This window comes from Myotis lucifugus, unplaced genomic scaffold, assembly GCF_000147115.1.
Source record: "Myotis lucifugus unplaced genomic scaffold, Myoluc2.0 scaffold_873, whole genome shotgun sequence".
Lineage (NCBI taxonomy): Eukaryota > Metazoa > Chordata > Mammalia > Chiroptera > Vespertilionidae > Myotis > Myotis lucifugus.
In genome coordinates, this window is record NW_005871921.1 from 100,922 (window position 1) to 127,866 (window position 26,945).

The window sequence follows — 26,945 nt, forward strand, 5'->3', positions numbered from 1 at the left end:
GCCTCTTTCCTCCACTGTTGCAGGTGGTCCGGGGCGCACTTCCTGCCCTTGGCCCTGAGTACTCCTCCAGCCCATGTGTCAGCAGGAACGCTGACACTCAGGAGGAAGGAGAGACGTGTGTGGTGCCCAGGGAGCCAGGGCCCATGGGGGGGGGGGGGGGCTGAGACTTTGGCACATGTAGATTCGATCCTTCAAGGTGTCTGCTGAGTCCCTGTCTTCCTCTTCCTCCATGTCTGACCACCCAGGGCCTGACAATGTGAGGAATGGAACCAGGCCAGTCCTGGACAGCGGGGCCTGCCCAGTCAGGTCAGGCCCTGTTCTCACTCACTATTTGCTCTGTGCCTGGAGCAGATCCCTTGCTCACTCTGGGCCTCAGTTGCTCCTCATCTGTAAAATGGGGGTTTCAGGGTCTGCGAACTCAGATCTGATGCCCGGCAGGAACGTGATGGTGTGAATGGGATCAGGATGCAAGAGAGGCAGTGGCAGGGCCAGAACGGAAGAGAGCATGTTTCTTCTGAAATGAAGGGGGAAGAAGACATTAAAAGCAAATTGATAATCATAACTCTTTTTATAAAAGAAAAAATTGCTATAATATGAATCTCTTGCCAGAGAAATTGCAAAGGAAAGAAAACAGATCAGCGTGATGATTAGGGAGATGTTCTTAGAACCCTGAATAAAACATACATGCATGACCCTTTTTTAGGCCTTTCCTTTATCCCTTGCCAAAGATGATATGAAAACCCCTCTAGGGAATGAACAAAATGATGTTTACACAGTTCTTCCTATTTGAGTGCAGAAAACTCACGTTAAATAAATCTAGAGGACAGGATTATTAGTTCTTATCTTTCCTGAGCAACCTCTGATGTTGTCAGATAACCTCTCCTTGTGGTTTCTTTCCTCTTAGAATGAGCCTTTCCTGAGAACCCTGCGGAACAGTAACTACACATACCCCACCAAGCCAGCCATCGAGGTAACTCCTGACGCATGTCCGCCTCTCTCAGGGGCAAACCATTTCCACCTGCCAGTGACTCGGGTGGGATGCAGGTTTCAGAGTGTTAGCTTAAGCAGAAATGTGCCCTTCTTACATACTGAAAATGGAAATGTAAAAAAAAAAAAATCGCCTGAACCACAGAGTTCCAGGATTGTCCTAACATGTTCTCCGGCGCTTACCTGACAATAGCAGCCAACAAGAGGAAGTGCCCATGGATCAGTTTTCTTTGACCTTTGTACAAACATCATTTCTGATTAGGCAACTCAGCTTTTCAAAGGACGAAGGGGAGGCAATAGGTATGATGTACCATTGACTTCCTGAAAGATGAAAGCCAAGCCGAGTAGAAAGAATCCCAATTCCAGGGGCCGGGCCCAACCGGAAGCTGATGCATATCTAGGTAGGTCCCGAGGCTGGTTGGGTTCCAGGTAATCGTACTGGCTCTGAGGAACCCCAAGGACTCAGGGCCCACGGCTTTAAGGATTACTACTCCAAAGATGGCCTAGAGCCGTGGTCGGCAAACCGCGGCTCGCGAGCCACATGCGGCTCTTTGGCCCCTTGAGTGTGGCTCTTCCACAAAATACCACGTGCGGGCGCGCACATACAGTGCGACTGAAACTTCGTGGCCCATGCGCAGAAGTCGGTATTTTGTGAAAGAGCCACACTCAAGGGGCCAAAGAGCCGCATGTGGCTCACGAGCCGCAGTTTGCCGACCACTGGCCTAGAGGATCCTGGACCACACCAGGCCTGTCCTCTGTCTTATGTGTCTTTGCTTCTGCTGCTAGAAGAGTTCGAAACCCAGGCCTAGAAGGTGTGGTTTTTTTCAATAGCTTGCTATTTTAGCCACAGACAGGCAACATCAATAGTACCTGGGAACTCATTAGAAATGCGAAGTCCTGGACATCACCCCAGTCCTACTGAATCAGCATCTGCATTTCACAGGACACCAGGGTACCCGGGGAAACTGCAGTGTGTGGTTCTCCCTGTGACAGACCCCAACGGTGTCTCTGGCTCAGCAGCTGGCTGAGATAGTTCTGAAGTACTCACAGCAATAGAACATTTTTTAAAATGTCCCCCAATATTTGTCATAGGCACAACAAACACATTCTTGACTTGAGTAGAACATCCACACAGAAGAAGGAATCTGTGCATGTGATGAATTGAGAAGTTCCTTGGAATAAATTGAGTTATATCAAATTAAGCAAATAATTTTTAAAAGAAGCTTCAGTTTGCTCCCTGGTGAGAAGAGTGTTTTTAAGAAGGCTTGTCTTCGTCATCATCTGATTAAAACAGAAGAAATGAGCTTCCAAATCAGCCAACTAGTCAGTGCCTGTTTGTGGAGCCCTACTATGCGCTCAGCACTGGGCTTGTCCCTCAGGCCATCTTGGAGATATGCAGGTGTTTGCATCTCTGGGGAGGAGGTTCTGTTTCTCCCCCAGCTTGCTGATACTGGTCATTTCTATGCCCTCTGCTTCCCACCCATCCCTTCCTCCAGCACCTGGAAAAGGTGCTCTGTATTATTATTATTGATTTGAGAGGGGGCGGGGGAAGGAAGAGAGAGAGAAAGGGGGAGGGAGAGATTTGTTGTTCCACTTATTGATGCATTCATTGGTTGCTTCTTGTATGTGCCCTGACCAGAGATCAAACCCACAACTTTGGCATATCTGGACAATGCTCTAACAACTGAGCCACCCGGCCAGGGCAAGGTGCTCTGTATTTTAGAGACGAAGAAAGAAGGAATTTGACTAAAAGTACCTAGGTTATAGGCATTAATTTTTACACATACAAGGAAATGGTTGGCTATTAAGTTAAATATCCAAAAACATATACACATGTGCAAGAAAAGTATATGCAGAAACCAGGGTCTCTACAATTGTAAAAATGTCATGTTCTTTTTCTAAATATATTCTAACTAATTATTGTTTCGGCTCTGGCATCCTAATTAGTGTCCATTAGCTTAATGTTAAATAACAATGCCAAAACCCAGCTGGAATCTCTTATTAGGCGTCCAGAAATGTGTTCTCTGGGAAACCCCATGTAGTGTGAATGACTGCACTGTTTCTCCCCTGCTTCGGTCGGACTGCTGGCTCCACTAGAGAGTGGAGATGGGAAAGACTGTTGTGTGTTCCCACCATTATGTGTTTTGTGCATAGGGATGGGCAGGCACCCATTCTCTCCTCTCTCATTTCTGTCGCAGACCATTTACAGCTAACAGGTCCTTCCCTCACATGACCCCCTACAGTGACATAGTTCTAGCCGCCACCAAACGCTCCTTAGCCAGTTCTCGGCTGAAGCTAACTTCCCTGCACAATGAGTGTTGGGCGTTGTGTCTTTCCTCCTGTTGATTTAGAACTGGGGTAGTGACTTCCTGTGTATGGAGTGGACGCCGTCCAACAGTGTTCCCACCTCGGGTGAGTGAAACGTCATTTCCCACTTCACTCAAGGGCCTTGCTAAGTGTCCAGGTGGTGGGAGACCCTGCAAGCACATCCTGGAGCCTTGAGCAGGCCTTGCCGATTCCCACGCAATGCAGTCCTAGATCTGGTGTAACTGGAGAATAGCTGGCCTGCAACCCCTGCTGGGCTCCCAGGCCTCTCCACAAATCACACTTCTCAGGTCCACTTAGTCCCAGTGGCAGGCCCTCGGGCCTCCCTGCCCTGGGAGGTTGGGCCATTCGGGGATTGGGGTCCTCTCTGCCTACACTCATGACCCCCGCAGCTAGGACTTTCCTGGACCGCTCCAGTGGGAATCCGGCTCCTCTCAGGATGGACAAGGCCATCAAGGTCGTTACCTTCAGTGCCTTGGTTGCTCTAATGCAGGGGTCCTCAAACTACGGCCCGTGGGCCACATGCAAATACAAATATTGTATTTGTTCCCATTTTGTTTTTTTACTTCAAAATAAGATATGTGCAGTGTGCATAGGAATTTGTTCATAGTTTTTTTTTAAACTATAGTCCGGCCCTCCAACGGTCTGAGGGACAGTGAACTGGCCCCCTGTTTAAAAAGTTTGAGGACCCCTGCTCTAATGGATGTAAGAGGCAAAGTTGCTAAGGCCCTAGGCTGGAAGTAGTGTAGTGGGGACCTGTGGGACTACAGCAGAATCTCAGACTTCTAGTCAAGTTGATGCTTTAAAAGATAGACCTCCCCCTGACCATCCATCTTTTTGCCTGTCTATCCTAGTCCATGAGCTCCGACCAGGAGACATCAAAGTGGTGGCCGCCCTGGGTGACTCGCTAACTGTGAGTACTGAGCTGTGCCAGGCACGGGCACCCGCCAAGCCCTGTGCGGAATCAGCTCTTCCTCCGCACTGGCTCTGCGTTTAGCTGGCACTAGTGAGAACCTACCTGTGTCAGGCACCAAAACACAGCCAGGCAGCCACAAGACATCGCCAGGCAATCTGTAATGCTCTGCCCTCTGCCCTTCCGCAGTCTCGCTCAAACACCGCCTCCCCAGGGAGAAGCCATATACCTACACATACCCTGTTCCCCATTGTCCCCAAGCATTTTGTCTCTGCTAAGGTACTCAGCCAAACCTGCCTGCCTGTATCAGGAAACTCACCTCCATCTACCTGACTCACAGAGTGGTGGTCTTACCCACCCCTTCCCAGCGCCCCCTCACCCCATTTGAAGATGTGTTCTTTGGGGCAGAGGGAGCCCAATTCCTGCACATAGCACAGTTTCACTAAGCGAATCCTATTAGCCAACTATTTAGCTACTGCTGTGTGCACTCTGCTAGCAATTCTGAGAGGAAAGAAGAATGAGACATAGCCGTAGCCCTCATGAAATCTATTCAACTGGGAAAGCAAGGAATGTACACAGAAGAAGCTACATAATCATATAGATGACATACAGGCCTTTTTTTTTAAACCAGATATTTATTTCTGTAAAAACAAACAACTTTCCCCCAGGTGTGTGAATGTGTTTTAACTTTGGTATGATTAGCTTTGGTGGCGTGTGTATGTGGGTCAGGGGTGAGGAGGGGATGGGGCAAGATTATAAGGTGGGGTAGATTATTAATTTTTAAAACCCTTTGCATCATTTCACTAGTTATGGTGACTACGCATTATTTTTATAAGTTTTGAAGAGGAATTCCTCTCTCTTTTTTGAGATAGGGCATTTTGAGAAAGTTTTATAAAGGAGACAAAAACTGGCAAAGGTCTTAGAGAATGAATTCAATGCCAGTCCAAGGCCCTCTTGTTTCAGATCAGTTTGCTTAGACCTGGAGATTTGTGTGGACAGGAAAGGAACAGGTGCGTGAAGGAAGGAAAGTGGAAACCAGGTTATGGTGAACTCAGGAAGCTGGTAAAGGGGTTTGGCTCTGACCCTGTGGGTAAGGGAGACCCACTGAAAGGTCAGGATCAGGGGGAGGTGTGAAGACAAGGTGAGCTCAGAAGAGCAGCCGGACAGCTGGTGAGAAGGGAGCAGGCACTGGGGAGCGTGGGGTCAGGTCGGAGGTTAGAGTGTTGTCCACAGCAAGAAGATGACCGTCTCACCTCAGAATATGGCAAAGGGAACAGCAAGAAAGAGGTGGGAGCTAGAGAGTGTGGGAAGGAAGGATCTTGGTTCTTCTAGGACCTGGTTGCTGGTTGTATGTAGAGGATTGAGGAGTCAGGACAACTCAGAGGTTAAGTGGCCTGGAGAGGAGCTGGTACATTTTCAGAAAAGGTCAATCCAGGCCCCGGCTGCTACATGAGTGCACGGCCCCACACCACCCACCACCACCCCTCCCCGCCCCAAGGGCTGCAGCCTGCTTTCTCTTTGCCTTTTGCAGACAGCAGTGGGAGCCCGCCCTGGCAACTCTAGTGACCAGCTCGTGTCCTGGCGGGGACTGTCCTGGAGGTGAGGATGTTCTCCACTTCATTTCTCTGGGTGACACTCCCCCAGAGGCCATGGGTGGTGTTTCCCTGTCAGCCCTGTGGAGACGGAGACAAGGCCAGGCTCCATGGCCCGGCGCCGAGATGCAAAGGCCCTGGTGCTCACGTTGGTCCTCAGGGTGATGGGAATCCCGTACCGGGGGCAGACTCTCTGGTTCTGACTCAGAAATATGACGACATGTGGAGCAGCAGGTCGGGAGGTTTGAACAGATGTGTTTCTCTCCCCAGCGCTGGAGGGGATGGGGTCTTGGAGACGCACACCACGCTGCCCAGTAAGTAGCAACACGCAGAAGCACCATCACGGTGGCCGCAACAACCCCTCGCTGAGGCCAGGGCCTCCCCTGAGCAGCAGCAGGGGAGTCATCTGCAAGGAGGGAAGTCCACCAGCCCCGAAAAGACCCCAAACCGCCCTGCCCCCACCTGTGCCCCAACGCTGCACATCCACCTCCCACTCACCTGTGCTGTCTGCTTTTCTCCCTCTTAAAAGACATTCTCAAGAAGTTCAATCCTCAAATCCTCGGATTCTCCACCGGCACCCAGGAGGAGACGGCAGGACTGAATGTGGCTGTGGAAGGCGCCAGCGCTCGGTGAGTGGACGTGGGTATAGGAGGGAGAGAGGAGGGCGGGCTGGGAAGTCAGGGCGGGAAATGGAGGAGGCGAGGAGGCCAGGACCTGGGAGCCTGGCCCCAGGTGAACACTAATCACTGCCTGGCCCTGAGCTGGCCCTCACGTGGGTGGTCTCCTGTGATCTCACACCCTTCAAGATGGGCACTAGCATGAGGACACTGAGGCTTAGAACGTTTCCCAAATGGTCCAAGCTTATCAGCGAAAGTTATCAGAGGACCCAGGATCAGACCTGGCTGGCTCGGGGCCTTTAGCTCCCTGCCGGGCAGAGGTTCAGCGAACTTCTCAGGGACTCGGTGTGTGACCCCGTGGACAGCCCGCCTCCCTCCCTCCCCCGCACCTCAGATCCTCCAGTGTGGAATCTGAAAAGGCTGTTATTTTGACATTAGGGAGTGAGGTGTGCGGCCCGGGAACAGCATGGTAGTTGTTTGTTTTCACTCAGGTTTCTGTTGTTGACAATAATCCAGATAATTAAAGCTGAAATGCCTGGCAGAGTTCATTGATTTTCTGCACCGAACGTGCTGGGTGTTTGCTTTTAGCAGGATTGCTGCGCTCGGATCACCAAGGAAACGACGCTGCCCTGACTCACGGTGTTTACAGGAGCCTTCCTTTCAGTCTAGTGAGGAGCCCCACGCTCCGTGCGGCCCTGAGACACAGGAAGCCATGTCAGTTCCTCAACGTCATAAGCAAGAGGAACTAATTTATCTGAAAAAACAAAACAAAACTGGGCTTCGTGGGGTCCTGATGTCAACATCTAACTGCTGTTGTAACTATTATTATTATTACCACCATCATCATCATCGTTGTTGTTTCATTATAATTTACAGCCCAGGCTTCATTAACCTGGAGGTGATTCTTCAGTCTGTTGACATTTTAGCCCCTTTCTCGCTTCACTTCTCTCACTGCCTTTTCTATTTTACTGCTGCTCCAAGGCGGTTACCAAAAGATACAGAAAAGTCAAAAGGTGAACTCCCTCCCTACAAAGGGCTTACTGTCCAGTGAAACAAACAAGTAACTTTTGGGGGGAAATGTTGCGTACGGCAACATTGCAGACGGAAATGGTTTTGTACTTTGGAGTGCAACCAAGAGAATAGAAAAGTGTAGGGCCAGGCAGTGAGGACCAGGCAGTCTCAATACAGATGCAGATGGGACCGCAGAAATCATGCATCCAACCCCTTCGTGTAAAAGGTGAGGAAAATTCAGCCCTGGCAGGGTTGGGTAGCTTGAGTGAGCTCACGCAACAAGTTCGTAGCAGAGCTGGAAGGAGAACCCGGGTCCCGTAACTCCAAGAGCAGGGCTCTTTGCACCGAGATGGAAAAGGAAATGGAGGAGGTGTGGACGAATGAGCTCAGCGGAGAGAAGGCTCACAGGGAAGGTGGGACGTGCTCTGAGCCTGAAGAACATGGCTGGGGAGAGAGGAGGAAGTGGGTGTTCCTGACTTCCCCTAGTGCTCATGTGAACTTCTCGCCCATGAATTCCCCTCGTCACATCTTGAACCTATTAAAAGGCTATGAGTACTTCTGTGGTCACCTTTAACCGGGACAGGCTTTCTTTATAGCTTTCTGATGTGCCCACCAATAGCAGGACTGTATGGGTGCGGCCCTGGGTGTGTAAATGAGACACAAGGGCAGGGAAGGTGTCATGTTTGCTTGGCCACGTGCCCAGCTCATTGTGGGCATGCAGAGATTTTAAATGGCCATCCTGTACCAGCAACTGTTTGTAGGACTTCCTCCAAGGAGGCCTCTATTGGCTGTATATCTTTGCTGACATAATTTCTCATATGCATACTTTAAAAAAAAAGGTTTAACTGACATACAATACACTGTCATTAAAAGTCTGCAATTTAATGTTTTGTACCAGCATATGCCTGTGAAACCATCACTGCAATCAAGATGATAAACACGTCCATCACCCCCAAACGTTTCCCTGGGCCCCTTTGTAATCTCTCCCTCTTGCCCCTTCCTGTCCCCTACTGCACTCCAGGCAACCACTGACCTGCTTTCTGTTGCTATAGATGAGTCTTAATTTTTCTAGAATTGTATGTAAATGAGATCATAGACTATGTATGCCTTCTTGTCTAACCTTTCAGCCAGCAAAATTATTTTGAGATGCATCCATGTTGTTGTTTGAATCGGTAGTCCGTTCGTCTTTATTGCTGAGTAGCATTCCATTGACACGCAGGTCTCTTATCCGGAGTATTCATTGCCTTATTCCTGGGGGACACCCAGGAGGTGAAGGGAGAACGAACCCTGTCCGTTTTTGTCTCCCCAGCCTGTCTTGCTGGGAGGGGAAATATGGGGAGATGGAGAATGGTGTGGAAAGAGAAGAAAAACAAAAGGATTAAAGGGCAGAGAGGGGGGCTTAGAAGTGAAGGCTAATGGAGTCGGGAAGCCTGGAAGGGGAAAGCCGAGGGATAATTTAAGGCTGTGACTTTTTTAAAAATACACAAAAGGTTATTTTTAAAACGGGCAGCCGATTAAGAAGTGAACAGGCTCAGCTTGCAATGAAAGCACTGGATGAACTGTAAGGGCGCTTCCCTGCTGGGGAGGCTGAGCAGATGCCACCTCACGTGGCCGGGAGGACGGGCCGACAGGAAGAGGTGGTGGGATCAGACGAGCCTCCAGCAGGGTCTGGGTCCAGGTGGCTCCGAGGTCATGGCAGACCTTTGATTATTACTCAGCGGAGATTTCCTGAGAATCAAGCCTTTCAATACATTCTGAAGGAATAAACTTAACATAATGCGAGTCTTTTGGAAACACATCCTTGCCAGGCCAAACTCCTGCAGCTTGAGCCCTTGCTCCTGGGCCCACTCTAACCATCCCTCTCTTCTCCTGCCTAGGGATATGCCAGCCCAGGCCCGGGACCTGGTGGCTCGAATGAAAAACAGCCCTGTGAGTACAGGACCTGGGTCTCTAGCTGGGGTGGGTCAGTGGCTCTAACAGACCCCTACGTCCCACTGCAGCTTCTGCTCTGGGCGTGTCTGTATGAGGGGCCAAAGGAGCCACAAGAAGCAGGCCTTGCCACAAAGGCACCCTCTTGGCTGTCCCCTGGCCCTGCCCCCTACCCCTAGGGTGGGCAGCAGAAAGGAGAGAAGGAGCAGAGAGTTGGAGATCGTGGCATTGGCCTCCAGCAGCTTTCCCCTTTAGGGAGCTGGCTCTGCAGAGCCCTATTATGTAAATGCTGGTTCTAAAAATAGGCTTCTCATTCCAGTCCTTCCTCGTTCCCAATCCCAGCCCCTCGCAACCTTCTCACTAGTAATTTCTTTTTTAATGCTCTGTGTTTATGCCTTGGAATCCAGCTCCTGGCGGGACTCCTATTATGGTGGCTGAGTGGAGAGCGGCTCCTTGGAGGGCCTCTCAGCCCCCACTCTGAGTCCTCACATGGCCTCCTCTCCAGGCCCCACCTTGGTCTACCCCCTGCTCCCACACCTGGTCTACCCCCTGCTCCCACACCTGGTCTACCCCCTGCTCCCACACCTGGTCTACCCCCTGCTCCCACACCTGGTGTACTTCCTGCTCCCACACCTGGTCTACCCCCTGCTCCCACACCTGAAGAGCCCTCCCAAGAGGCAGCTCTGGGTTTTTGCTTCTGGCTACATCTTTTGCCCTGGCTCCTCAGAAGTCCTTAATGCACTCCACTGCACACGGGACTGCAGCTTTCTAAGGAGGATTTCAAAGGGAAATAGTCTCCTGCAGTGTGTGAGCAGAAGATACATGTGTACACCTGTATGTTCATTCATTCTCATTCTCTTTCTCTTTCTCTCTCTCTCTCTCTCTCTCTCTCTCTCTCTCTCTCTCTCTCAGGAGCTCCCTGCTCCAGCATCATGGTGAGGGTGGGGCATCGTCTCTCCACTGTGAGACAGAGAGAGTGAGGGACACTTGGGGGCAGTCTGGCCAGGGAAGCACCTCCTGAATGTGCCCCCCACAAAGCCCTAAACCTAGGAACTCTGTCCCCTCAGGAAATCAATCTGGAGAAAGACTGGAAGCTGATCACTCTCTTCATTGGGAGCAACGACTTGTGTCATTACTGCGAGAATCCGGTAGGCCCCTGACCCGCCCCTTGGGGACCAGGGGAGGGAGATGCTGACCAGTGCCGTTATTGTGCCCGGGGCCCTGAGCGCCCTCATGGGAGTCACCTTGCCTGCTCTCCAGGCACCTGAGTCCACCCAGGCAGCCCTGGCTCATACATGCCCCATGAGGCCTGGCATTTCCCACTGCGGGAGGCCCCTTGGAGACCAGCTTCATTGGTCTGATTCCAGAAGAGTCTAGAAGCACCCATGCTGGGCACTGCTGATGGGGTGGCCGCTGTAATGCACACACACTGATTTCTGGTAGCCAGTGGGTAACTTGTGAGACCCACCCCCCACCTGCTTGCAGTCTCTGCCCTGTTTGTTGGTGTTTTTCGTGGGGGTGGAGGGGGTGCAGGGGAGCTGAAACCATGTCATACCTGGGCTGGCTGAAACTGAACCCGTCCCGATAGGAAGGCTTGCTGCACTTCAGGGACATCATGAGTTAACCAACCTCAGCCTGCCGGCCTGGGAACCACCCCTGTGCCTAACGTTGTTTCTGTGCGGAAACGGGTCCAGACTTACAAACCTTGGGAAGTTGTAACTTGTGGAATACATCTTGTTCTAAGTTGAGGACATCCTGTATTTTATTTGGCCAGAAAAAGACAGCTGCCATTACTCAGAGGTTGTGGTAGAATGTTTGACAGGCACAGGCGGGGGGAGAAGGCATTCATCATTCCTTGTGGCTCAGAGACACCACCGGAGCTGCATGAGAATTCCTTCCCCCACACGGGGCTCGCTCTTCCAGCCCCCCCCCCTTTCGCTGCCTGACTGCGCAGACCCTGGAGGCAGTGACACCGCCCCAGGAGGATTGAAATGTCACTGCATCTTGGACTCAACAGGGTCCAGGAAGCCAGAAGTGACCTCAGAGCCACCTGTGGGGACTTGGGACAGGAAAATGCCTCCACTAGCCCCAGAATGCCTGTCCCTTGTGTAAGCAGGTTTATACTGAGAGTATTTTTGTGAAAAGGACCTGACTGCCACCCCACAGGACTAACTAGGAAGGGGCTTAACCAGCTTCAGTCGGAAGATGGGTCAGAGGAGCCCGCAAAGGACCGTAGGAGTTAGGGGGGAGCGCATGGGGCCAGCATGGCCATATGGTTGGAGAAGAATGAGGCCAGTGACGGAAAGGTCTGGAGGAGTAGCAGGCCCAGCACTGCCAGGGGCTGCCTGTGGGCTTGAGATGCCACAGAGTGGGGTGCGGTGGGGATGATTCATGGTGTCTAATAGAGACCCTGTCCACCAGCAATGAGGGCTGGGCTTCTAGCCAGTCCAGTGCCATCCAAGCCCCTGTGCAAATCCACTCTGCCACCATCCCGGGCGCCCAGGGCCCTCTCAGCTGGGAACAGACCACTCTCCTCCTCTGAGGAGCGCCCAGGGCTGAGGAGAGCCCTTCTTTCTTCACAGGAGGCCCACTCAGCCAGGGAATACGTTCGGCACATCCAACAGGCCCTGGACATCCTCTATGAGGTAGGACAGAGCAGCAGCACATCCTGGGCCCCCTTTCCTGCTGGTAACCTCCTGCCTGCTCGCTCCCTGGGGCCGCTCCCAGGTGCATGTAGGCAAGTTTGTTCTGTTGGGGGAGATGCATGCTGAGCAGAACCCCACTGTGAGCAGGCACCAGGACGCTGGGTGGCATGGGAGAGGCAGCCGCCGGCTCTTCTGCGGGGCCATTCTGACCGGATCAGACTGCATTGCTGGTGGCAAAGAGCTTGCCTCTGAAGCCCGTTGGCCTTGTTGCAGCCAGGTGGTGTGGCTTACCAGCAATGTGACTTCTCTGGATCTCAGTTTCTCAATGTAGAAAGTGGGGCCGATAGAGGAGGTTCACTGAGATTAATACGAGTCATATTTCCTCTCTGAGGCTGTTTCTTTACTGGTAAAAGTGGGGAGGGGGGAAGTCGGCTTGTAGATGATCCCTTAGGCCAGCGGTTCTCAACCTGTGGGTCGCGACCCCTTTGGGGGTCGAACGACCCTTTCACAGGGGTCGCCTAAGACCATCAGAAAACACATATATAATTACATATTGTTTTGTGATTCATCACTATGCTTTAATTATGTTCAATTTGTAACAATGAAAATACACCCTGCATATCAGATATTTACATTATGATTCATAACAGTAGCAAAATTACAGTTATGAAGTAGCAACAAAAATAATTTATGGTTGGGGGTCACCACAACATGAGGAACTGTATTAAAGGGTCGCGGCATTAGGAAGGTTGAGAACCACTGCCTTAGGCTCATTCCAGTAATCATCAGTGCCCTGCCCATCCCACCTCCCCCCCCCCCAAACCAACTGCCTGGTGACTAACGAAACCCATCCCTCTGCTCCCACAGCTTCCAAGGGCTTTTGTCAATGTGGTGGAGGTCATGGAGCTGAGCAGCCTACACCAGGGCCAAGGCGGGAAATGTGACATGCCACTGGCAGCTCAGTAAGTACCCGGTCCCGGTCCCAGGGTGAGGGCACCCTGGGGAGCAGAGCTCACAAATGCCAACAGTGAGACCATTGCACAGAGAAGACAGTCCTATCTAGTGGGCAACTAGCCAGGAACTTGCAAAATCACTTGGAAAGGCCTCTACAGTATTGAATGCCGACTGTATACATGTCAGTTCCTTTCTCAGGACCTACCTCAGTTTGCTTTTCTGTAAAGTGAGACAGACAGACCAAATGATCCTTAAAGCCTCCTGAATTGCCAACAATTCCAAACTCCAGCTCCAGCGAGTTGCTGTGTTTGAGAGGCAGCAGAGGGCCATGAGCTATACCTGGCCTCAGATCCTGGCTCTGCCATTTAGGACCTGTGGGAGCTTGCCCAAACCACCTCACCCTCTCTGTGCTTTCTACTTCTCACCTGTAAAATTTCCTTGCAAAGTAGATGGGAAGTCTAGAGGCAATGCATGTCAAGTACTTGGCCCCAGTGGGGCAGGCTCTCAGGAAACAGTAGGTTTTATAATGCCTTCAGATGACTGTCCTTGAAGCCACTGCAAGATGAGAATTTCTGTTGGGGGCTAGAATTTATTTAAAGCCCAGCTGTTACCCTGGCAGGGAGTTGCCATCTTCTGAGGCCAGAGGGTCTCCCAGAGTTTTGCTATGGGGAGGAGATTCTGTAGGGGGTTGAAGGGTCCTATCTGGGGTCAAATGGATTTGGTGGGAAGATGACAAGCTAGTTCCATTATTGATAGGAACCTAGCCCCCCGGGTGGAGTGGCCAACAGCTGGAGGTATGGCGGGCTCCTCCAGCAAGGCGGTCTCACATTCCACCTTGCCAAGGCATCTCAAGCTGACTGACCCGCCCTAGCTTCTCAAGAGACTCCCCACTCTGGAGCTCTGAGGGAGAGTCCCAAGCAGCTGGAGACAGAGAAGGGAGGCCTCAGGAACATAAAGGAGAGGGACTGGGCCATCATGGCCGTCTTCACCCAACTGCATCCCGCTCCCTACCTGGTCATTCTCTGGACAAACCACAGAAGCCACAAACTTGGGAAGGAGCAGCCAGGTGGCATGGGGAATGGGTGGCCTGTCCACACGGAGACCCAGGCATCAGGTGCCAACTCTTCCACCTTCTCTCTCAACAAGTACCTGCTGGACCTTGAGGTTCTGTTCTGTGACCTGGGTCCATGAGTCAGCACCTCATGTGTTGTGGAGGCACCTGCGTGTCATCACCTTCCCTGTGGGCAGCAGCTTCCTCTGGGTGGGAGTCAGCCTCCCAGGGGCCCAGAGCCAGGCTGCCCCCAGGGAGCTTCTCCATAGGACTCCTTGCCTTATAGGAGCAACTGCACTTGCTTCAGACGCTTCCAGGAGAACTCCCCAGAGATGCAAGAACTGAAGAAGGTGAACTGGAACTTTAAGAAAGTGAACTGGAATTTTCAGGTAGATCTGCACCCCTTCTCTTCCTACCCCAGGTGAGAGGCGCCTTTACTCCAGAGCAAGGATCCAAAGTCATGTGTTCAGCAGGGCTTTCCTGAAAGCAAGTGCTCCCTATAGGCAGGTCACAGCCCCTGAAATATTTATCCAGGTGGATCAAACAGTAAGGCTGGGGGGGCGGGGGTGAGAAATCTCAGAAGGGAAGCTGAGAGAACTCCTACCTCCCAGCCCTGGGTCAGCCCTGAGGGTGGAGCAGCACTGGGCTCCCAGAGTAGATGTCATGTGATGGCAATCTTTACCCAACTCCGTCCCTCAGGAGGAGAGCATTTACTGCCTGTTGGTCTTTCTCCCTTCTTAAGAACAGAAGGCTTAGCCCCACCCAACTTACTGTCCCCTCCATTGACATGGCCACTCTGAGCTTTTCTGCAACTTACCCATCTCATGCACAGGGCATGTCATCTCACCTCTTCTAAGCTGCTTCCCATGAGCAACTTCACCCTCAGATATCACCCCACATCAACTGCAGCCTGCACTTCACTGACCCTACCTGCTGCTCATGGTTTTTTTACATCTTGTCTCATTTTCCCAGTTGGATTATAAGCTCCTTAAGAATGAGCATATCTAGTTTCTTTTAGAGTCCATAGTTTTTAAATCCAAAAACTATGGACACTCATCCCCTAAGTTCACAAGCATTTGCGGGAGCTGGCATTGGACTGGAGCCCATGTTATGATTCACCTCTTCATGCAGTGTGAACAGGGGAGGCCTTTGGCCCAAGCAGTCTGGCCAGCAGCTCAGACCCAGCCTTGCAGAAACTTCAGGGTAGAATTGGGTGGTACTCCTGCCTGCACCCTAGAGCAGCCCCTTTAAGTCCCCTTTGCCTAAGGTGGGTTGGCCTCCATCATGACCAGCCCAAGGCTAGAACCTGTCTGTCCAGGCCAGGAGGGTTGAGCAGCCTCTCTCGTCCTCAGAGTGGTGTCTCCAGGTTCTCCTACTGGCACCAGTACCTGCAGCGTGAGGACTTCACGGTGGTCGTGCAGCCTTTCTTCCAAAACACCCTTGTCCCCCTGAACGAGGTAAGCTGCAGGCATTTCTAGGAGGCACATGTGTGGGGCCATATCTTAGACCAGCGGTTCTCAACCTGTGGGTCGCGACCACTTTGGTGGTCAAACGACCCTTTCACAGGGGTCGCCTAAGACCATCCTGCATATCAGATATTTACATTACAATTCATAACAGTAGCAACATTACAGTTATGAAGTAGTAATGAAAATAGTTTTATGGTTGGGTCACAACATGAGGAACTGTATTTAAAGGGCCAGAAGGTTGAGAACCACTGTCTTAGACGGTGTATTTTCTTCTCTACGTGGGTTTTTCTGCTTCCCCTTCACCTTTTTTTGAGTCTGATTAGAACCTAGATTCATTTGGAAAGAAAAGGAGAAACTCAACATTGACCAAGCGCCTGAGGCCTGGCCCTGCTATTTGCTGGATTGGGACAGAATGGAAATCTTCCTAAAGATGTTATTCTTTGTCAACCATTAGGCCAGGGATGCTCAAGGAAAAGGATGGACTGTGGGTGGCTATCATGCATGTCTGTTTAAAAAAATAAAAATTTAAAAATTGGGGAATTTCTTCATCAATATCTGAGCCAGTTATCAGCAGAGTTGAAAGAATGAAAGGAGACATGCCCCGGCCGCCTGCGAGGTGGGTGGGGGCGGGTAGCGGTGCCCTTGTCCCAGGAAGATAATGCCCTTGCCTTTGGTCACAGCGAGGAGGAGCTGACCTCACCTTCTTCTCCGAAGACTGTTTCCACTTCTCAGAACGCGGGCATGCCGAGATGGCCATTGCGCTCTGGAACAACATGGTGAGTGCCTGGGCCTAGCGGGCTCCGTCAAAGAGGGCCACCCAGGATGTCGACAACAGACGCCTACTGGCTGCCATAGCACCTTTCTCCCCAAAGCTCATAGGGTAGCACACGTATTTGTCCTGACAGATCTGGTTCTTTCAGTAATGCCCTCGCACTGTGGGGGGATAACTTTGTAATCAGGTAGACTAGATAAAAACAACGGTTTCAAGCCCTTACCGTGTGACCTTGGGCAAATGATCTCTCTCTCTCTCTCTCTCTCTCTCTGGCCATCTGTATCATCATCTGTAAAAACAATGAAAATGACACCGATCTCAGAAATTGGAGGTGATGTGAGAACAGCACTCAGCACGATAATTAACATTCAACCAATGTCAGCCCCATCACTCCAGTCTCAACACATTCCCAACTCTTATTTCTTTAAACAGCAAAAAGAAAAGAGCCACCCAGTCTGTTTTCCCAGGTTGCCACCTATTCCCATCCTTTCTTAAGGTGGTAAAGGGGACCTTATACAATGAGCATCCAGCCCAGGGGCCACAGGAACCCCTGGCCTTGCCCCTGCCCTGTATGGCTGGCTACTCACTACTGGACAAGCAGCTAGATTTGCACAGAGCAATGAAATGCCTTTCCAATCCTCTGGCTTCTTTTGCTTTAAACTCAGTGGGTAACCCAATCTCCACCCCCACGTGCATGTTCCCTCGTTTCTCCCATGGTGACTAAACAGACTGCACTCCTGCTCCTTTTACTGCCGTTTAGGCCCGCTGTGTCCCTGCCAACCACCGCTGTGCAAATATTCCCACACCTGTCAACTCACCCAATAGGTCCAGTATCTCACTTGGCTGACTCACAATATTGACTTTTCCCTTAGCTACACCATCTCGTCTCCTCAGAACAGCATGAAAGCCGGTTTTATCCTTGGCCTACTTCATTGCAGACTCAGCCTTCCTCTACTTTTGTTTTCTATCTGTTGACATCATATTCTGCCCACTCCTAAATCTTTCATCATACTCTCAGCCCAGGACTTTGAATTTCAGCCAAAACATCTTTTGGTTCCTTCCCACTCAACCTCCACACGGTAATTGTTTTAATCCAAGTTTGTACAGTCTAAAACAAAAATCTATGAAAGAAATGAATCAAAGTCCAGTTGTCCTTCAGTGGCTGAGTCATGTGACTTCATTCCTTTTAACAACCCCCCGCCCCCAAGAATGGGTTTCTATGCAGGATCCTATTTATCCCCCTGAGATCTCAGGGGATTCCAAGAAGGGCACAGAATGCTAAGCCCTTAGCCTTTCCTTCCCAGCATTTCCTGGTGGCGTTCTGAGCCTGCCTAATGCCAGGAGTCTCCTGGGGCTTGATGACTCAAGAATGACAGGGCCCATTGGTCTCTCTGCATGAATTAAGGGTGTAGTTCTGGCCTCTTCCAAAGCAGTTCTCCCCATTCACCCAGGTGAGAGGTTTTTATACATAAAGGCAACTGGGAGGGGTTTAGATCTGAAAACAAAAGGTACGCACTGCCGTGGAGCCATATAGATAAGATACAAGACTGCCCTTGGCTCCCCTCCCATCATTGTCCCAGCCATACTTTGAATTTAAAAAACAACAAAGTAAAGCTGGACTAAAATCATCTAAGAATATCTCATCCTTTGCTATATAATTTTGGGAAATAATTATATAGTCCAGTGTTTTCATCCAAAGCCATCTCAGATATAAAGCTATTGCATCACACCAACTTTTCAGAGTATTTTCTTACTGGAATTTCACCCCTAGAGTGACATAAAATAAATAACAGGCTCGTAGAGGTCATCTGGCCAGAATGCTCTATCACTAAAACACAGAGACGTGAAGCAATTTGCCCAGGATCACACAGCCAGTTAGTGGCAGAGCAGGGGTTGAAACCCAGGTCTAGTTGCCTAGTGTTCTGGACACAGCACCACTTGGCCTTCCCGCTCCCAGCCAGATAAGCTCATATGTACCCAGTGAATTCATGTCTCATAATTAGAGTCCTATGACATAGTGTCTGCAGGCTTTGGCCGGTGATCCCAGGGTACCCTACTGTGCAGCAAACACACTTTAGACTCTTCATTTCCTACCCCTCCTCTCTTAACAGGCTTCTTCCAGAGACGTTTGCAAAGCCAGAAATATTAGCAATAGCAGGAAGTGTTTTTATCCTCCTTTTTATTCTTTTGTCTTCTTATAAAGTTTCTCCTTATTTTTTTCTGATGCCTAGCCAGCAGTGTTGAAATCCCCCCTTCCCCCCCACTCCCCACCCCCCAACCCCCGTCAGCTACTATGTGCATCTCCCCAGGCGCTGGGGGACAGCCTAGCCTCATGATGGAATCCCTGTCTCCAGGCTTACAGCCCTTAAAACGGCAATTCTCAGCTCTGGCTGCAGAGTAGAATCATCTGGAGACTTTAAACACAATGTTTGCCTACAACCACTTTGCACATATGGATTCCCTGTGACCCAACAGTTCCACCCCTGGGTATATGTCCATCAGGAAGGCACGCATGGGTCCACCACAGATGCACGCAGACTTTTCCCAGCAGCGCTAGTCAAACTTCAACAAGCAAATCAATATATGGTCTTATTGGGGGTGAATTATACAGGAAGAGGGTGGCAGAGGGGCCCAGGGTTCTGGTAATAATTCTGTTCCTTAAGCTGGATGCTGTTTACGTGGGTATGTTCACTTCTTCACAATTTATCAGCTGCTCGCTTATGATTTGTACTTGTTTCTATATGTGTGTTAGCCTCATTGAAAAAATTGCTTTAAAATAAAACAAAAATTTCTGGGCCTCATCCCCAGAAATTTTGACTTAGTCTTGGATAGCACCTGGGTTTAGTATATTTTAAAAGCTCCCCAGGTGGCATTATTATACAGGGTTTGCAAACCACTGCCTGAGATGTATTCACCACAGTAGTCTGCAGAAATGAAATTCTGACCAAGCCACACACCCTGCTTTCAAATTCCCAAGGCCCACCCTCCCCAAAGAAGAGGCCAGGCCCCTTAGCACCAGACACCGGGCCTTCTGGGACCTGACCCCAATCAACCTATCTGGCAGCTGCTCCACCCTCAGATTTGCACTTGGCAATCTAATAAGGAGTGAAGTTTCCTGCACTGCCCATGCTGTCTCTGCCTCTGAGTGTCTGCTGTCACTCACCCCTTACCCGGACTGCCCTTCCAACCTGCTTCTTACCCACCTCACCACTCAATTCCGGTGCCAGCTCCCACAGGAAGCCTTCTCTGAATCCCCAGAGCAGTCTAGAGGCCCCCCGACCCCACTGTACCCTGGCCCCGACCAGTCATTTGGCTCTTCATCGGTGCATATGGCTTCAGAAAGATGGGTTCTAGGAAAAACAGCCCCGTTTGTGTGGCCAGCCCCAGGCCTCCTGCCCCTGCACTTCTCCACTCCAATCTCTGCTCCACCCACCCACTCGCTCAACCACCAGTTATTGGGCACCACTATGTGGTGGGCACTGCTCCACGTGCTGGGGACGCAGCAATCAAAAAGAAAGAATGGCCCTGTGCTCATGGAGCCTACAGTCTAGTTGGGAACAGACAAATAACAAACAAACGAACAAGGTAATTTCTGACCACATTCAGGGCTTAAAAAAATAAAGCAGGGAACTATGAGAGAGAGTAATGGTGGGTGAGAAGCAGGCCTCACTGAAGAGGTGGCCTGTGAACTGAGAGAGGCTGCCAGGCATGCAGAGGGCTGGGCCAAACTGCTCCAGGCAGAGGAGGTAGGACCTGTGCGGGCCTGGAGTCAGGGATGAGCTTGAAGCTTCTGAGAACATAAAGGCCAGTGTGACTGGAGGGAGGGAGCAGGGTGAGAGAGGTGAGCAGGGCCTGGTCCTTGGATGGCTCTCCAGCTGTATGAACCCATTTACCCTCTGGCTGTTGAGTAGCGATGGACTAGCAGGAAGCAAGCGTGGAATTGGAAAGACCATTAAGGGGCTGCTGGAGTCCCGGTGGGAGATGAAGCTGGCTGGAATCAGGGTGGTAGCATGGAGGAGGAGAGAGTGTTTTAGACTGACTGATGGATGAGGAAAAAGAGGAATAAAGGATGACTCCTTAGTTTGAGGTGAAGGAGATTGAGTGGATGGTTGAGGTGGTAGAAGAAAGAAGGCTTGGGAGGGAGAACTCCAAGGTCTTTGTTGGACGTGGTAAGTTAGAGATGCCTTCCAGATACTCACCTGGTGTTATCAGGTAAGCTGTTAAATATCTGAGTCTGGAGCTCAGAGAGTTGGTCAAGGATGGAGATTTAGTGGGGGGAATGTGCGTGTCATTAGCATAGAGGTGGTATTCAAAACCACAGGTTTAACTGAGAGCCCTAGAGAAAGAATAGGTGGGAAAGAGTATAGGACCAACTGTTAAGCCCTAGGACAGTGGTCGGCAAACTCATTAGTCAACAGAGCCAAATATCAACAGTACAACGATTGAAATTTCTTTTGAGAGCCAAATTTTTTAAACTTATATAGGTAGGTACATTGTTATTAACTTAATTAAGGTACTCCTAAGGCTTAGGAAGAGCCACACTCAAGGGGCCAAAGAGCCGCATGTGGCTCTCGAGCCGAGCCGCAGTTTGCCGACCACGGCCCTAGGACATTCATTCCAACCTTTGATACCAGCAATAGAGGAAGATGAGGAGGGGGGGAGGGGGAAGGAAACAAGTAGAGCATGATCTCCAGGGAGCCAGAGAAGTGAGTGGCCTGAAAGGGAGGTATCAACTTTGACAAATGCTGCTGAAAAGTCAAACAAGACAAAGACACACACAAAAAGGTGACCATTGGACCTGGCAATGTAAAGGCCATCGGTGACTCTGACAGAGCTTCAGCCAATGAGGAGACTGGAGACCCATTGGAATGGGTGTCAGAGAAAAGGGGAGACCAGGACGTACAGCCAGTGATTACAAACAACTCTCCCTAGAGTTATGAGAAGTAATGGCAAAGGTCGCTGGAGGGGATGTGGGATCGAGGGGAGGGCAGTTAAATGATGGGAGACAGAATAGTTTGTGCTCTGATAGCAGGGAACCAGTAAAAAGGGAGAAACTCAATCACCAAACCCAAATCATCACTACCTTCCTCTGCACCACTTAGTTCCTGGGTCCCTGGGACATCATTGGGAATCATCCAACCTGGCCTTCAGCATTCGTCTCTCCAGGTGGTTCCGTTACAGTAGCGCTAAGTAGAAATAATACTCTCTTATATATGTAAGTCGCCTCCTGTTCACATGGGCTTTCATTTCATCTTCTCGTTTGATGCTCACAACAACCCAATGTGGAGTTGTCAGGACAGGGTTTAATGCCCTGCCCCTAACCTTGGGACAGTTCAGGAGCCAGCCTAGCCTCCTACAGGCCGTTATCAGCAGAGCCAGGACCCCAGCGGATGACCCTGCTGTGCTCTGTCCAGTCGCCATGCGGGCGCCAGGGCAGCCCTTCCTCCTCGAACTGTGTTGCTAAGGAACAGGTATAAAGGCTTTAACTCAACAAAAAAAACAAGACCATGAGCCAGGTGTGGTCATTAGCTGGCACAGAGTACTTCCACTTACCTCATAGGCAATACCTGGAGTCAGGAGCTGCTGAGGTCAGGAACAGGCAGGGACAGATGATCAGATGGTGGAGGCCACAAGTTCAGGACAGTTTGAATAGGTGTTCATCCTTCTTGGGACTGGCTACATGTCAGGGAGCAGGCCACTGGCTGAAGGTCCTGAGAGGAAGAGGTCCAGCAGCTTGCAGCTCATCCTCAGAGGGTCCCAGGGTCAAAAGTATCCAGGAGAACCTTTCTGAACCACAGCTGCTCCCAGAAATGTTGTGAGTAAACCTTTTTATCCATGAAGAAAACATACAAAGATGCTCAAGTGAGAAAACCTAATTTCTTAAGGTTGACAAGCCGAGTATAGTAATGGTGTCATGGTAACCAATGTGTTTTCCAAGTTTTCCTGAAGTGGACTAGCCCCACACACTTAAAGAAGTTGGTAAATACGATGATCACCATTTTGTAAATTGAAAATGCAGAATGTCTGCGATCACAGCCACCCACAAGGGAAGCAGGAAATGGGGTGCTGGGCCCTGACTTCCACTCAATGTGGCCTCTGGACCGGTCAGTCTCTCTTGGGCCTCAGTAAATCCAGGACACAGACTCGGGGGCCCACCCTGCTCTGGTGGGCCTGTCACTCTGTGAGGGAGAGTCAGGTCCAGCTCTGGCCCCGGGGCTGCTGGTATCTGCTGTGGGTCTTGCTTCTTAGCTGGTTTCAGTTTTGCAAAGAGAAGGAGTCTGGTGTGAGAGACCCCTCCCGACAGAGTGGTCTCCCAGCTTCGGAGGAATCAGGATTTCCTTTCTCTCATCAGCTGGAACCAGTGGGCCGTAAGACGACCTCCAACAACTTCACCTACAGCCGAACCAAACTCAAGTGTCCCTCTCCTGTGAGTAAAGGTCCCACCTGTCTAGCATGGGACAGGTGTCTGGGGTGGGGGTGGGGGCAAGATAGCCACCGGGAGACACACAAATCCCCTGGGAGGCTTTGGCATCGTGCACTTCATTCACTGCCACCATTCTCACATCTTGCCTCTCCGCATTGCCCCAGACACCTTGCAGCTCCTCAGAGTGCGGGCAGCCATGGGTGAGGGGCGGGAGAAAGCAAGAGGTCCCGACTGAAGTGGGAAGAGGCACTCAGGGGAGGCAGGCAGGACTGGCAGAAGCTTGAGTCACCCTCTACCCTGAGGGGTCTGAGTCATGCTCTGTCTTAAACCAGGTGGAGGAGCTCTCCCAAGCCAGGCAAGCCAGAGCTGGGGGGTTGGGAGGCAAAGAGGAATAAGACACCGCGTCTGTTCTGGGAGCCTGCAATCCACCTCCTCCCTTTCCACCACGGCCTTTTCCAGGCCCTTACTGCCTTTACCTGGACCACTGGCAAAGTCCCGAACTTGCTCCCCAGCTCTCCTCTCTCCCCTCTCCATCCATCCCATAGTCACTGCCAGACACCAGCCGGCCAGTATTGTCAAGACTGCTTGAAACCTTTCCCTCCATGAAACTGTCCATGAAAGAAAGTCACCTTAGCATTGTCTGTTCTGTAGCCTTAGACCAGCGGTTCTCAACCTGTGGGTCACAACCCCTTTGGGGGTCAAACGACCCTTTCACAGGGGTCGCCTAAGACCATCGGAAAACACATATATAATTACATATTGTTTTTGTGATTAATCACTATGCTTTAATTATGTTCAATTTGTAACAATGAAATTGGGGGTCACCACAAGATGAGGAACTGTGTTAAAGGGTCGCGGCATTGGGAAGGTTGAGAACCACTGCCTTAGACACTCTCTGCTCCTGAAAGTGGAGCAGTTCCCAGACGAGCCCCACGATTGCCCTGTCTGCGCTTTCACTCCTGCCACCTGCTCCTCTGGAGGCACATCCGCCATCTCAGCCTATGAAAATCTCCACATCCTTCAGGCCCTGTCTGGGCTACTGTCCCTGCACCTGCCTTGGCCTCTCTTCTGTTTACACTGCTCCTAAGACACTGAAAGGCTCCTTCGTGATGTGATCGCTTCTCAATATGTCTTGTCTCCTACCTGGGCAATGAGAGAAGTCACATCTTAGCCCTCGGGCACTCTCACAGCTCCCCCAGCACATGGCTCCCGCAACAGGCACTCAGTTCGTGTTCGCCGAAAGGGAGGAGGGACCCAGGGAGGCAGGCCCAAGCGCCTCCTCTCCTGTCCCCTCTCATTCTGGTTCTCCAATCGACTGCAGAACCAGCTGTCCTTCCACACTGACCTTCTCTGCTCCCCCAGCACCCCTGGAGGGGAGGATGGGAATAGTTGTCCAGTAGTGGCTTAAAAGAAAGAGTTGGGGTCTCCCCCAAGACTTTCATTGGTCACCTGTCGGTTCCCAATCTTTCACAATCGGGTGGACAGGAAAGGAGATGCTGGTGAGACACACAGGAGGTTGTAGCTGGGTGTTACCCACTTTGGACACCCTCCTGCAGGAGACCTGGGCACAGTGAGATGGAGGAGCTTTGCAGACCATGAGCTGGGGATATGTGCAAGGCTGTGGTAGCCTCTCCGGCACGGGACCCAGAGAGCCCAAGGTGGGCAGCTGGATGGTTTTCAGAGGCCCCAACCCCTGACCCTCTCCTCCTCCGCAGGAGAGCCCTTACCTCCACACCCTGAGGAATAGTCAGCTACTCAAAAACCAGGCTGAAGAAGGCCCCAACGTGCTCCCCTGGGCCGTGCCAGTGGCGGCAGGAGGTGGCCTTGCAGTTGGCGTCGGCGTGGTGATGGCATGGAGAGCCATGAGAAGCCGCCAGGAGGAAAATCCTCCAATAAGCCTGGACACTGTGAGATTGTAGGCCCACCGGCTGCGTGGATGCTCATTCTAGAAGCCCCAGCCACACACTCCTCCCCAGCCCTCTACCTCAGCCGCCACAGAGCGCACTTGCTTCCACACCTGGTGACGTAAGAAGCCAAGAGGACCTTCCTGACTTACTGAGCCCTAGGGCCTATGCTCCTGGAATGGGCAAATTTAAATGAAGGCCAAAGCCATTCTGTTCTTGGGTTAACCTGCTTGAAGCTCTTGCCTTCCATCTGTCATGTGATGCAGGTGTGGGAGCTAGAGCCTTTCCTGTCATCTCAGCCAGAGCTTCCCAAGTGATGGCCAACCCCAACCAGACCGACCCCTATCGGGCTCCAGCCAGCACTGGGGGAGCAGCTCCTCAGTCCCCAAACCCACTACTTAGAGTGTGGGAAGGACATTGGTCACCGGATGCTGGCTAGAGTTCAGGAGCTGCCTGGCCACCATCCATTACAGTCCAACACATACGTGCCGCGCACCTGTTTTGTACCCAGGAAAACATAGAGCCCTGTGCTACCTCCAAGGCTGTGAGGTTCCTGGCCAAGGAGACAAACTCCTTCAAGAGACAAGAAGCTCTGAGACAGTGCAATTCAGCGCTGCAGCGTTGACGGGTAAACGCATCCGATTGCTCTCAAGACTAGGAGAGTTCCTTGGGGAAAGTTTCCTGAAAAAGGGCAATTTTGAAATGCCATTTTAAAAAATTAAAGGATTAGGACATGAATACCTTACATATCCTCAACCTGGTTTTCTCAAGGGACTAAATTTCGGAATGATGTCCTCTTTCTACATTCCCAGGTTGCTGAGGGAGAGCTGAAGAGTCTGACAACACAGGCCCCTACCAGGGCAAGCCCTGAGCTGGATGTCTTTCCAAGATTATTCCTTTGATTTTGCACAAAAAGCCAGGGAGAGGATGATGAAAAGTTTTGAAACTAGGAATGATGGTTGCGCAGCATGGTGAATGCACTAAATGCTACTGACTTATTCCCTTTAAAATGGTTAATTGTAAATCCTGTGAATTTCACCTCAATAAAAAGCAAACAAAATGAATCCGTTATCATCTGCATTCTAAGTATATCTCCATATATCTCCGATCACATAGCATGGGATGACAGAGAATGTGAGTTAGAACCTCAGTTATACCATTTGAATGTGTGGCCTATAGAGCACACCCCATCAGCAGCCTGAGCCCCAGTCTCTCAGATTCGTCTATAAAAGTGGACTCAGAGAACCCATTTTGCCTGCCTCACAGCACTGCTGGGAAACAAGAAACGCATGTAAAAATGCTCTAAAATACTGCACACCTGGAAATGAGTTCTTTTCTCCTCTGTGGGGAGTTGAGATAGTGTTCAGACTGCAGGGGAAGTGGAGCGGTCTGGAGACAGGTGTGGGAATGGAGCGATAATGGATGGATGAAGAATGCCTGCCTTCTCTCGTGAAGGGTCATCATCTTATCACTTTTGCAAGACAGGTACAAAGAAAAATAATACCAATAAGAGTTGACAGAGGGCTTACACTATGATAGGCCCCATGGTGCACAATAATTAAAATTTCTACATCCCTGTCATCATCTCCTTTTTACAGAGAAGAAAACCAAGACTCAGAGGAGAGGTAACTGGCCCCGAGTTATACTTTCATTACATAATGGGACATTCATCGAAATGAAAACTAGTGTCCAGGGAAGGGGAAAATCCCAAAGCATAAAGCAGACGATTCCAGCAGTGAATTGGGCCAAATTGCAGATAAACACGGTACAAAATAAAAGTCTAAAAAAAGAGGACATTGTCTTCACAAGGCTAGGATGGCACCATGAGTTCCTCTGTTTCGATTGGTCTAACGAACTCAGTCATCTCTAGTTAAAAGCTATTATTTTAAAAATTAATGGAAGGAACTACCATTTATTTTACTAGAATATATGTGGAGTTTCAACAGCAGGCAAATCTTTTAATTAGAAAAAAAATGAAGATACAACCCCTGTGAGAATCAGTAGACAAAACAAATGGCAAGATTAGACCCACATGTTACGTAACAGGATTGAAGACAAACTATACATTTGCTTAGAAAGATTAAAGACGAGGAATTTAAAACATGAGACAAGAATAAGCCATTATTTTTCCCAAAAAAAGGGCAGATTTATGAAAGAACTAAGAATCAAATAGAACTTCTAAAAATCAAATACATTGGTATTAAAGAAAATTAAACTTCGGGAGATATAACAAAGTAAGTATTTAGTGAAGCAGTATTTCCTGTGTATTTACTGTACACCAGGCATTGTTTTTAGCGGTAAGTCTGTATTACTCATCGATTCCCACAAAGCCCAGGGAGGTACACCCTACTA

General features: G+C 50.4%; 1 protein-coding gene across 1 annotated transcript in view; it reads left to right on the plus strand.

Moving 5' to 3' along the window:
- The window catches only part of PLB1 (phospholipase B1), a 112,792-nt gene extending 87,148 nt beyond the window's left edge, over positions 1-25,644 (plus strand). The window contains exons 44-59 of the mRNA XM_023747426.1: positions 905-970; positions 3,339-3,399; positions 4,167-4,225; positions 5,757-5,824; positions 6,088-6,131; positions 6,347-6,446; positions 9,323-9,374; positions 10,442-10,522; positions 11,957-12,019; positions 12,369-12,371; positions 12,887-12,981; positions 14,311-14,395; positions 15,377-15,481; positions 16,174-16,269; positions 22,618-22,692; positions 24,405-25,644. Of these exons, the coding sequence (XP_023603194.1) occupies positions 905-970; positions 3,339-3,399; positions 4,167-4,225; positions 5,757-5,824; positions 6,088-6,131; positions 6,347-6,446; positions 9,323-9,374; positions 10,442-10,522; positions 11,957-12,019; positions 12,369-12,371; positions 12,887-12,981; positions 14,311-14,395; positions 15,377-15,481; positions 16,174-16,269; positions 22,618-22,692; positions 24,405-24,608 (1,257 nt within the window). The 3' untranslated portion in view covers positions 24,609-25,644. The remainder of the gene's footprint in view (positions 1-904; positions 971-3,338; positions 3,400-4,166; positions 4,226-5,756; positions 5,825-6,087; positions 6,132-6,346; positions 6,447-9,322; positions 9,375-10,441; positions 10,523-11,956; positions 12,020-12,368; positions 12,372-12,886; positions 12,982-14,310; positions 14,396-15,376; positions 15,482-16,173; positions 16,270-22,617; positions 22,693-24,404) is intronic.
- Positions 25,645-26,945: the final 1,301 nt, after the last annotated feature.